This window comes from Oryzias melastigma, linkage group LG22 (genome assembly GCF_002922805.2).
Source record: "Oryzias melastigma strain HK-1 linkage group LG22, ASM292280v2, whole genome shotgun sequence".
Classification (NCBI taxonomy): Eukaryota; Metazoa; Chordata; class Actinopteri; order Beloniformes; family Adrianichthyidae; genus Oryzias; species Oryzias melastigma.
Genome location: NC_050533.1, coordinates 15,514,211 through 15,526,674, shown reverse-complemented (window position 1 = coordinate 15,526,674; position 12,464 = coordinate 15,514,211). Strand labels below are relative to the sequence as shown.

Here is a 12,464-nt window from a genome sequence, read left to right as displayed (position 1 = left end):
GAGTCCCACAAGCCAGCCAGGCCTGATAGGACTCCTTCTTCAGCTTGACGGCATCCCTTACTTGCGGTGTCCACCACCGGGTTCGAGTTCTAATTATAGAATATAGAATTATATGACGCCAAGTCTTTCATATATTGGAATAGAGTAGTAAAAAAAAAAAGGCTGGAGCAAGATTCACCAGATATGGACCACATCAATATTTTGTACCAAGCATCTTCCAACTGTACATACAAGTGTTAGTATTAGTATTGGGTACGGATAGTTCAGTATGAACTTCATAAACTAAAATCAGTGTGATGTATCATTTGACAAAGTCTTTGTGACTTAAGGCTTAAAAAAAGGTATTTTTTTCTAACACTATATCTCAGACTGTAAGTTTGCTTTTTTACATTGCTCCCTCCATCGTGGTTGTTAGAAGCTGTAATTCTTGGAGACAAAATGAGGACATAGTTAAGGGTTTTCCTCTAAATGGCAAAAAAAAAATGTGCTTGGAAAAAAATGCTTGCTGGTCTAACACCTTTTAAGGGTTAGATTTCAGTGTTTGTAAATTCTTTATTCCTTTATAAAAAAAAAAGCCAAATAGAAGAATACATCTCTGGAGCTTTATTTTGAAGTGCTGATTGCGTGGGGGACAGATCCGCACTTTGGCAGTTCACTAGGTTCTGGTTTGATGCTCAGCTGTGACAGCAAATGTGTCCTCAGGCAAGACACTTGACCCCACTTTTACACAAACGCATTCATTGTTGGGAGTGTAGATGACAAGCATTGGATAAGCGTTTGTGAATCTCTGCACAGTTTTATAATGAACGGTCATTAATACTTTACCAATTATGAGGCTTTGTCCGCACTGGAATTTCACCTTGGCTGTCGCATTGCATTAGCAGTAACCCTGCCTGTTTGTTTGCATAAGTAAGAAGGTCTGGGCACCGGCACGCATGCACGTGCACGGAGGCACTCGCTCACGTTAAAATGATCTCCAAATAAGTATTTGTAACTCATAAATCACATACTTCAGAGCTCAGTTACATATAGAAATACACACTTCGCCACCACACGCACTCCAGATAAATACTCCCTTGATTAACTTCACCGCAGTGCTTTATGGGCAGAAATGTTAGCCTGAACCACAGAGCAGACGTGTTAAGGGGGTAACATCTGAGTCCCAGGAATTTCCACAGCAGAATTCACAGAGGCTGTTGACTTTTCCTGCTTTGGAATAAGTTATTTATTATGCCAATATTTTCCCAACTAGTGAACATGAAGACTGCTATGTCTCATCAGGCTGATTGACAGTTTCTTTGGTTGAATTCCAAAAGACTGGAGTGAGACAGCAAAAATGTTAACACCAAATACAAAACTGTCTGTGTTTTTCATCTGGAAGGAACATTTTTTTTCTGAGGAGTTTCTAGAATCATTATAAGATGTTTTAAGTTTCTTAGATTAAATTAAAATAAAACTCAACACCAAAAGTTTCTTGTCATTTCCCAGTAGAGTGACCGTCCAGCATCTTAGGCTTCATGGTGTTAATGAGTAATCCACTTAGCAAATGTGAACGTGAGACAAGTGTGAAATTGCAAGTGTCTTTTTAAAACAAACACAATGTCATCGTGCTCAGGTCCAAACTTGTCCTCTCCCGTTTCCACACGCTGTCACTCGCCCACTCGTTTGTGTTCACACACTGAACGGGGCGGCGTAATGCGAAAACTGATCTGACAAGTTGTTCTTGGGGAAGCGGTTGCCACCTGCTCTCTGAAACTGTTGTGATTTTTTTTTTTTTTTGAGGGGTGTGGGAGCGCCAGACTCTGCACTTCGCCAACGGTTTTTCATGATGTCACAGCTGGCGCGGGATCAGACTGGGGAGTACTGATGTAACAAAGTTAATCCTCAAGTTGTTTGCATGGATGTATTCGCGTGTGGATGTGTTTTTTACTAGCATCCCTCTTCCGAGGTGGCCTTCCTCTCTCGGCTTTGTGAAGGGGCCCGTTGTTTGTGCTCTGTGGTTTCCTACTCGCCCTGGGCCCCAGCTTTATGGTACCAAACACACACACTGGGAGATTAGTTACAGAGTGATGCACCGGCTAAACATGCACACTGGAAATCCCTCCTCCCAATCCAGGAAGCATCCCTCGCCTTGAGAGCGGTCGCTCACCTGTTAATGCTCATAATTCCTCTGTGTCACTCCTCCTGGCTCCTCAGTTTTTATAGGTGCACTTTGACACTGTGACCAGTAGAGGGCGGAACTTGGTAGTGACATGTTTACTTAAGGGGCTGGAGCATTTCCTCTGCCTCTGTGTACTTTTTTATGGTTGCTTTGATTTGAAGATGTAAGAGATGTTTATTTACGTAATGGTGTTTGCGTGATGTGTTATGCTTAGACGAGCCCTTGAACCTATATTATTGTAATGATAATAGCAGCTCTCCTTGTCCAGACCTCGTCCTCTGCTCTTCCTGCTCGTACCCTCTCGTCTCTGCAGAAATGGTGAAGTCTCTTTGATGTTTTCCAGATGCCTCAGCTCATTGAGCTCATTGACAAAAGACAAGCTCTTCCTTTTCTTTTGCAGCTCACTGCTGTCTTAAAGAGACATTTCCTTTCTGTGGGGAAAAAAAACCTCCCTAAAACTTCCTTCAGTGTGCATATCTGTGTTTCTTGTTGTTATATTCCATCACACAGACTGTGGCTTAAATTAGGCTAGTGTTCCATCTTGCTTGATTAGCAGTTAGCGAGTGGCTCCCCCCTCTCTGATTCCTCCCACAATCACGATCTGTCATCATTGTCATCCAGGCTAAAGTTCTCCTTGGAAATGATGTAAACACATTGATAAGCCCGACATCTACCAGATCTCTTTTTTGTGGAATAAATATATATAAAAAACTATTGGAGCATGTGTTTAGCTTCATGTATTTTAACTGTTGCAAAATGGTAACTAAGCTGTGAGCATCTGTCCAGAAAAGCCTCTCCCTCCCTGTTCTCTCACCCAAAGGTCAGACTATGAGAGAAAACAGACGCTGAACATCGAGAAAGGCTCTTTTGTCTCTGTATTGTAACATTCAACTGAAGGAAGTCTGTCTGACCTTGCAATTTTGTCTTCCCTGCAGGGCTCGCTTTCGAACGAGCGCGACTATGAGAGCGTAGTGATGATGAGGATGAGGCAGGCTGCAGAGCGCCAGAGGCTCATTGAACAGATGCAGAGGGAAGATGAGGATGAAGCTGCCGGGTCCTAGCAGCAGAAGATCCAGCGGCTTTACCGAACCATAACCTGTTTCAGACTTTAGTTTCATAAAGTTCCTGAAAGATTTTCTGTGCATTATTTGAATGTTAGACGCCATGTGGCAAAATAAACCTTTTTTAAAACAAAAATTATTTATCGTCTGTGTTTTATTGTTTGTGGTTTCTTTTATTTGTAATAGAGAATGCTGGAAAACTAAAAAAAATGCACAAAAGTTGTTAAAAATTAGATTTTTCTATGCAGAGTGTGCATTTATAAAACTATGCAGCACAGGCTGTTTATTTCTTCATTCTTTAATTTATAAATCCTCCTCTAAATATTAAACTCACAATTTCATGAATTATTAAATTTAATTTGGTTTTAAAAATTATTCTAACTTTTTTGCTTCTTTTTTTTTTACTTTGTATCTAATTTTCTAAATATTGAACTGGAGTTAAAATTCCATTCCATGGATCCTCTTTCTTACAGCTGGAACTAATATACAGGTATCTCAATAAATGATTTTTTTTTAGCATTTAAAAAAAGTACAAATGTTATATGCAGACTATTTTTTTTGTTTTTTCCTCATTTAAAAGGCCTATATCATGCAAAATAATGTTTTAAGCTTTGAAGTGCATTTATAATGTTTATTCCTTACAATAAAGAACCCCAAAGCAATATTTTGATCAATTCATGCATTTCTGAGTAATCCTCTAAAAACCTGCGATCTGAGCACCAGCCCCTCCCAACCCATGAAAACAAGCAGGTTCTCAACAGCTGATGTCACAAATTGAGAACAGCCCCTTTCAGGAAGCGTCTGTGCTGCCAGAACTGCCCCCAGTCTAACACAAACACACACTTTCTTTAGCGGCTTGCGCTAGCTTCCAGAAGTTGTCTTTGCTTTTTGTGTTGTGATTCAGTGTGACAAAGGCCAAGAAACGTTAAAATTTTGTGCGGTGGCATATGCCAAAGAAGATTCTGGTGAGGAATCTGCACAACATTTTTGGCATGGATCCTAAACGTATTTGAGAATGCCGCAAGCAGACGAGTGATATTGGGAAGATGCTGCAGAAAGGGAGCAGACTATTTCCTGGTGGAAAAAATGACAAATTAGAAGAACTGGTTTAAACATGGATTATTGAGCAAGGATGGAAAGATGAGCGAATCTCCAGGAAAATGGTCCGCGTGAAATAAAGAGGATTATTGATAGAGATAGATGATGCCTCAAAGAGAAAATGGTATTGGCCCTTTAAGGGTCAGAATTATTCTTTGAAGCTAGTTCTTGGTAAGACTGCAGCAATGATCTATAACTATGTCTGCTATGACAGTAAAGTGTTGTGAAACTCAGGTCGCCCTGGAGCTTCTGCTCCTTTGTGTTGTTGCGTCTGGGGTCTCTTGTCTTCCTCTTTAAAATCCCGTTTATGAGGTTTAGGTCAAACGCATTTGCTGGCTAATAACAGGGACAGCTGCTCTGATCTGGGACCTGATAATGTGGCCTCCCTCAAACCACATCTGGCAGGAAACCTTACACTGGACCTCAAATAAGCTACACCTTACTTTTGTCTACAAAAAAAACTAAATTTACTCAAACTTGAAAAAATACATTTGGACCATTAAGCAGAAATGAAGCTTTTTCAGTTTGTTTCAAGTGAGAGTTGACACATGGACTGAAGCTCTGGAAGTATCTGTATGGTGGCTCTTGAAGCTCTAGCTCAGACAGTCCACTTGACAGAAATCTGTGAAGAGCAGTTTTTTTTTTTCTTACTATCAAACCTTCGACAATCATCTTTCAATTTATTTATTTACCCATTGAATTACCTGATTAGTTAACCCGATGACCTGATTTATATATAAATATATTACCCAGTTAGTGTAGCCCCATATTTCTAACAATTACATTTTTAAATAATTTATTGTGAAGCTTAGGTTCAAATTAAAAAACCCTTAAATGATATAACTGTTTGTGTTTTGACTGTTTATCTTTTTATCCGTTTATCTTTTTTACCTGAATTACTGAAGTGAATAACCTTGAAAAATGTACCAGATGCCATGGTTTATCACATTTTATAAGTTTCTATAAAAAGAAAAAAGTTTCCATTATCAGGGACTCTTTCTTTGTTGATATCATTTAGCAGAGAAACGGTGAGAGATTCGTGTCCTTGAGGGCATTCAATGAGGGATTTTAATGTATATTGTGTTTTAAATAAGACAAATGGTTCGATTCTCTTTCATCACTAATAATGTCTCTAAATGGAACAAGTCATTACCTTATTACTCTAACCAAACAACTTGTAATGTAAAAATCATTCTCCTCTGTTGCCAATATTCTCTGTCAGGAAGTAGCGATCCAAACCACAGACCAGTAATCGCGCTGTGATTGAAACACTAGGTGCATTTTTTTCTTTTTTTTTATTAAATTCTTGTGGCCTTGTTAGATGAAACATGAAAAATCTCTGGAGGGGCTTTATTACAGAAATGGTAGTTTAGATAATTGTTCTCCTGGGATTTGTAAACAATATGCCTGAAGCTCCAACTCAGACAGATGGGTTCCTGTAACGCGGTACTCTACAGATCAGAGTTTTAGTTATGTGGTAGATACTGGGGTGTTTGTGTGTAATCTATACAGACTGTATATAATATGATACTGCACAAACTAATGAAAATCATCTGATGTCTTCTTGGAGACGATTCACAAAACGCTCAAACAGGAATCTGGAGGTTAGTTTTTTTTTTTTTTTAATAAAAAATAATTGCCATGACAATAGGACTGTTGGTTGGCCTCAAAGTAATTCTAGGAAAGCAGTTTTCTGCCAATTCTGTCAGCAGTAGTGATGATGAGCTTCTGACCTTAACTTTAGAGACTGTCCAGAGGTGGAAGGATTATTCCACTGAGGAGGCAGAGACGAGCCAGTCCATCACCCCATCTAAGTCAAAGAGGCAGTTGGGGATAGTGTCTTTGGACTGGCAGATGGGATGGTGTTTCCTTTCAAGATGAGGTACTAGAGCAGGGGTCTCAAACTCAATTTACCTTGGGGCCACTGAAGGCAAAGTCTGGCTCAGGCTGGGCCGTATGGGGTTCCATTTGTGCCAAAAATATGTTTTTGCGTCCACTGTCTATGTCATTGGTCCATTGTCTATGTGTACTGAACAAGTTTATTGAACATTTGTTCATGTCTATTTACTAGTAAGCAATATCTTCTGTGTGTCCTGTGAAATGACAGGAGCTAACAACACCAACAACTGTTGCTAAGGACTTTTCTGATAACAATGGCAAATGCAAAGTTTTAAGCTTAAGCTGAAACATCACAAAGCAAACACAAAGTTATCATCAAAGAAGCGCGGACATGTAGAAGATTTTGCTTAACAGACAAATAACTTTCATATTAAAGTGGGGGCCGGAAAATATTAACTTGGGGGCTGCAAATGGCCCTCGGGCCATCAGTTTGAGAACCCTGGACTAGAGGGTTAGCTTTAACTACAGAGGAATCTCACTACTTTGCCTCCCTGGTGAAGTATACTCCAGGATGCTGGAGACGAGAACTCTGCTTGTTGACAAATCTCTGGTTAATTTTCATCCTCATCGTGGTAGAACAGAACAATTCTACACTTTAGAGTGCATGAGGATTCATGGGAGTTCCATTCCACATGGATTCTCTGGATTTGAAGAAAGAGATCCATCTTGTGCCTAACTCTTTGATACTATGACAAGGTCCAGGGCCCTCAAGTCTCTGTGCAACCAGAGCATAGAGTTTGTATTGAAGGCAGAAACGCAAACATATTCCCAGTGCATGTTGGACTCCAGCAGGAACGCCACTTGTCACTGGCTCAGGTCAGAATTTCATGGATATGAGTCTAAGGTACAGTCAGTAGCCAGAGGGAGTCTGATTTGTGGATCGCAGGATATCATCTCATCTTTCTGCAGATGATGTTTTGTTGGCTTTGTCAAACCAAGACCTTCAGTGTGTGCACTGGGGCAGTTTGCAGTTGAGTGTGAAGAAGTTGAAATGAAAATTAGTCCCTTCAAGAGAGAGGCCAAAGTTGTTGTCAGAAAGAATTGGTTTCTCTTCTCTGGTAGGTGGAGAGCTTCTGCCACAAGTGAAGAGGGTTGAAGTATTTTGGGTTCATGAGTGAGGGAAGAACTGTATTGATCCGTTGTCCTGTATGAGCTGAGCCAAAAGGGAAAGCTCTGGATTTACTCATCAATTTAGGGTCATGAACTTTGGGTCATGGCCGGAAGAATTGAACCCAGAAAACAAGCAGCTGGAATGAGTTTACTCTGCAGGGCGCCAGGTCTTTCAAGAACACTGGACAAGCAGTGAGAGGTATCTACATCTTTATCTACTGTTTACTACTGGAATACTTAGAAGAGACTTGGTGTGAAACTTCAAACCAATGCAAGTCTTGTTCCAGGCTTTTTCTTGCACAGATCTATCACGATATATGATAGACTTGGTGTCATACAATTCCAGATGGGCAACTTTGGACACACACAAAGGCTGTGTGTTTAGAACAAAGCGCCTGACAATGGTTGTAGAAACTTCCGTAATCATGTAAGAACGGAAGAGTTTGGAATTGCACATTTGCATACGTTTACATAGACTTTTTATTGGACTGTTGCTTGAATGTGCATCGTTTAGGGGGTGTGAATATAACTTTGGAGATAGTTTGAGGAGTTCTGTAAACCTAGGAGAAGCTAAGAGTAGAGTCCCATTGAGAAAATCCAGGTAAGGTAGCTCTGGCATCTCTGGAGAGATATTCTGGGCATGTCCCAACAGGAGGAGGCAGCAGGAAAGACTCAACATGCACGGGAGGGACTACAACTCTGGGAGCACCTTGAGTCCTCGAAAGTTTCCATAAAGAAGGAGATTTGGCAGACTGCTGACCCCGCAGGCTGGCTGCGGATAACTTGACAGGTGGAAGGAAAAATGGCAAGACAAGACGATAAATCTGCCTTTTATTAACAAAAGATCAATGAATTAACATCAGAGCTTGAAAGGATAGTTCCAAAAGAGGATGATCTCATAATAGACATGATATTCTCCTGCAATTCCATAGTTTTCAATCACATGGAAGCTTAACAAAATCCAGTTCAGTCATCCTTCCCCTCCGCTGCTCCTGAGTTGCCTCCATGAAGCTCCGTTACGCAATGTCCAGCTGCAGAGCAGAGTCAAGTGGTGTGTTGGGAGACATCTGCTCTTCTTCTCCTGCAAAATCCCCTCATCACATGGTTTTGTTTACGCGTATCCTTTTCCAATATCCCAACAATGTGAAAAAAGAAAGCCCAGAAACACAAACTTGGTCCAAATGACAAGAGAGGAAATACAATTACAGGAAACACACTCACCAACAACCCCGCCCTCATCCCACAGTGTCTGTAGCGGCATGAAAGACTGGCCTGGGAGGATGAGTCTGTTGTCGCATGTCACAACAAAGCTTTGATTCCTTGTGTTGTAACATGTTCTGCTTCAAAGCAGCCAGGGTAAACTATATTGGGAATGTCTGTGGCTGAAGAACTGGGAATCTCCAGCTCTGTTTGATCCAGCGAGGAGGTGGATGTCATGTCTGAGGCGGTGCGTCTGCTCTGAGTTTGGCTGGGAGTTGGTTGGCAACGTTTCTAGGTTGTTGATTAAGCATCCAGGTCTTCCCAAGACATGCACTGCTCTGGCAAACAAATCCCTGCAATCAAACCGCCCAGGATTTTCTGGATCCTGAATGCAGATACCGGCTATGTGTGCACGCGCCAGTGAAGCTGTTTTATAAGGATGCTGCAGCATCTTTGTAAGATGCCACAGAGCTCTAAAGGTTTTTTAATATATTGTTTCTGCTAAAAGTCTATGCAATTTGGGGTAGGTTTTTAAAATAAAAAAGTACAGTTGCAAAGTATTTTACAGTCTTTTAAGTAAAAAATGGTTTCTGAGAGTTTTTTCTCAGAGGAAATACAATGTGACAAGATGATATACCATATTTTCCGCACTATAGGAAACAAATAATTTATTTCAAAAAATGACAATGCACCTTATAAACCGGCACACCTTGTATATAGATCAGTTCTGGTTGAGTTTACTGATGTTGAAGCAATCTGAGAGGTACTTGATGTTTGGTTAGGTGCTGTTGTGAATATGCTAACGCAGCTAACGTGTAGCAGTGTCGGTACGGAGTTAGCATAGACTCAGTAATGTTTGCTTAGCAGTATCAGGCTATGTCCAAATTCCCTCACTACTCACTATATAGTGCGTTGCCATTTTATAGTGCAGTCCAAATCTAAAATTCCAAAATCGAGCGCCCTAGAAATCTCCCAGAAATCTTTGTGAAAAACCAGTGTGCATCAATGTTCACTACATTAGCAAAAAAAACAAAAAAACAAAAGTGTTTAAATGTAACGTTTTAATAAACCTCCCACATTGTCATCATCATCACAGTGGAGTCATAAATAGATGTTATAAAAAGTTTGTATTGATTAGATTTTGAATTTATGAAATCGGTGACATCATATCCGCTGTTTAGAAAAAAAAATAGTAAGCATGGCTTCTGAATTCCTTTTAAAATCCAGGACACTATGTAGTTTTTAGTAGTTAGAGATTAGGTTGGGGATTTGGACATAGGATCAGTTTTTATTTTTTTTTTACACACAGCAAACAAGGTAACAGGTAGCCTATTTTGAATATGCTAACGTGGCTAACATCCACGGTGTCAGCCAGTGTTTTTCCTGCACGTGTTACTAACAAGGTTGGTAGTTAGTGTTGTCACAGTTGTATTTTTTTTAGTGGTGTCAGTTTGCTTTTTACGTGTTGCAAACAATGTTGGGAATTACAGCCGTTGTGAATGTGCTAACACAGCTAATGCGTAGCAGTGTCGTAGAGTGGTTTTTTTTTTTTACGTGTTACTACCTTGGTTGTGAGTTAACATAATCACAGTAATGTTTATTTTAGTGGTTAAGCTATTACCACTATAACACTATTAATCTGGTGCGTCCTATAGTGCAGAAAATACGGTAATATAAACGGGTAAACCACTTCCAACAGAGTTGCATGTTAAATATGGATTAAAATTCCACTTTCTTGACAGCTTTAAAAAGGGCTTCATATATTGTTGAAGCTATGCATTAAAAAAAATTATTTGGATTATTCACTCCGCCTCCTTGTGCAGACACCACACCAGCGTCTGCCCCACTCCCGTCATGGACAGCACACGGAAGCCGATCTTCTCCAGCTTGTCCAGCACCAGGCGAGGCGGCTCCTCCACGTGGTACTCCGAACTGAAACGAGCATAAACAGTCACTTGCTTTCCGTCTTTCAGTAAACTTTCCAAACAAAGTATAATAGTGCTAATTGTTCTGGTGCTTGCTGATTTCCTTCCACACCTTGGTCCATTTCCCAGCAGCATTTGAATCCGATTGCCAATGACAACACTTCCCCGATCTGTATTCCATCACCTCCAATGGTTTATTCTAGATCTTTAAAGCAGGAACGTTTCCCCACCACATTTTGCTCCCCATGGGGATCAATCTCAGCTGTCGTCAATGTGTGCTGGTTACCAAAAGGAAAGAAACTCCACGTTTGACTGCAAAAATGGAGAAATACGGCCCCACGATCTCTGACAATTGGTCTTTTGAGCCATATATTTGAGCAGCTCAGTTTCTTTCTATTGTGTAACTGAGATTAAAAAATAAAAAAAAAACTAATTTTTCAAAGTTCCTTTTTCTTCAACTGTCACAAAACAACAAAAAACAGGCTCTCATTCCCAATACTCACAAATTGTTTCCCAGCACGGTTGTTTTCCTGGCTCCCAGGTAATTCATGACAGCTGGGTCCGAAAATTCATCTCCCACATTTGTTGGACCGGTCTCCTGCCGACAGTGATTACAAACTTTACTGCAAAATAAAAACAAATACTAGAAATTTGCCGACAATGCCTGTTACAGGCAACACAACTGCAGAGATCTGAAGGTGCTGGATTATAATCTCAGACTAAATATAGATCATCCCATATAGAATTAGACTGCTGGAGAGCAGCAAACAGTAGAATGACGGGTAGACTTTCTAATGCTGAGGACTGGGCAGCATGTGGATTTAATTACAGGAACAGGAGCAAAACGGTTTGACAGTTTTTAGGGTTTTCTCTCCTCTCTGCCCTCAGATGATCAGAGCAGAGCTGCAGGAGTTAAAGGGAGAACGAGCGCGAATACACACCAGACGGATTTGCGTACTGATCAGTATGTAAGGCATCCCTGCGCCAGGGTTTGACTCCTCTTCTTCCTCGGGAATGGCTGAGGAGCTGTCCTCCACGCACGCGGCTGCCTTCTGCAACCTTCGCTCCTGCGGAAACGCCCACCGAGAGCAGCCAATCACAGCTCTCTTCCTGGTTTCTGTCAGCAGCATGGATCTGCAGGAAGCATGCTTTAGCACATAATAATAATAATAATAACCATTTTTTCATGACATTAAAAGATTTTTTTATATTTTAAATTGTATTCCAGCAGAAAATATATATATAAAACTTAATGTTTTAAATTGGCCCTAAATACATAGATTTTTATTAAAAAAAACAAGTCTTAATTAGATGAAATATTAAGAAATTTACTTTTACTAAATTATTTTTTTTTGTTGTGAAAAAGCTCCCTGAGCAGATCATACAGTATATTTTTCTTTGAAAACCCATCAATGAAAACTGTTTTTTTTAACATTTTCTTGAGGCACTTTTCTGATAATCAAGGACATAAATAAAGAAAATTAGTATTAAAATGAAATTTTTGGGTATTTATTTATTCACATTGTTGTCAAGAATGTTTGTATTTGTGACAAAATACAATCAGCAGACCATAAGCTCCCTGCTCCACTTCAATATGATGACGACTAGATCCATGTACGCCTGGGTGTAAACAGATGGGTGACGGGAAGTGGGGGTGGGCTTACTCCGCACTAGAAATCCCGCCTTCAAATCTGAGGGGAATTTCTAATGAAGTACTTTTTCCCAAACACACACTATAGGAACACTTTTAAAATAGATCAAACAAGTATTGGAGTTTAAAGGGACACGTTTTTGTGTGTTTAGTAGAAGAGTTGAGTATATTACCATAAACAGGGTTCCTAATCTTTGCCACCAATGAGCCTCTCTTTGCTGTTTTACTAACATTTGGGTTTTTTGAGTGGAGGTTCTAAAGCAGGTCTCTGATTGGCTAGCAGTGGCAATCCTCTATCTTTGCTATCCGGGGCTGAACTTCTTCTCTGTGGAATCACTCAGACTGGTTAGTCAGAGACT

The 12,464-nt window shown here is 40.2% G+C and overlaps 2 protein-coding genes across 3 annotated transcripts in view; one reads left to right on the top strand and one right to left on the bottom strand.

Annotated features, from left to right (window-relative positions):
* dnajc17 (DnaJ (Hsp40) homolog, subfamily C, member 17) overlaps nucleotides 1-3,358 on the top strand; it is a 28,899-nt gene extending 25,541 nt beyond the window's left edge. Inside the window, exon 11 of the mRNA XM_024273630.2 lies at nucleotides 3,097-3,358. Within this exon, the coding sequence (XP_024129398.1) occupies nucleotides 3,097-3,222 (126 nt within the window). The 3' untranslated portion in view covers nucleotides 3,223-3,358. The remainder of the gene's footprint in view (nucleotides 1-3,096) is intronic.
* A 4,789-nt stretch (nucleotides 3,359-8,147) lies between these two features.
* Nucleotides 8,148-11,558, bottom strand: gchfr (GTP cyclohydrolase I feedback regulator). Of its 2 annotated transcripts, XR_002919173.2 has the most exons (4): nucleotides 11,396-11,558; nucleotides 10,958-11,052; nucleotides 10,258-10,461; nucleotides 8,148-10,169 (listed from the first exon to the last, which is right to left on the bottom strand). XR_002919173.2 is itself a non-coding variant. In XM_024271549.2 (3 exons), exons 1-3 carry the CDS (start codon nucleotides 11,429-11,431, stop codon nucleotides 10,332-10,334), a joined length of 261 nt encoding a protein of 86 aa, XP_024127317.2. In that variant the 5' UTR covers nucleotides 11,432-11,556; the 3' UTR covers nucleotides 8,148-10,331. The 2 variants fall into 2 exon arrangements, 1 of the variants encoding a protein (XP_024127317.2); XM_024271549.2 differs by having other exon boundaries at nucleotides 8,148-10,461; nucleotides 11,396-11,556.
* Between the last annotated feature and the right edge of the window lie 906 nt (nucleotides 11,559-12,464).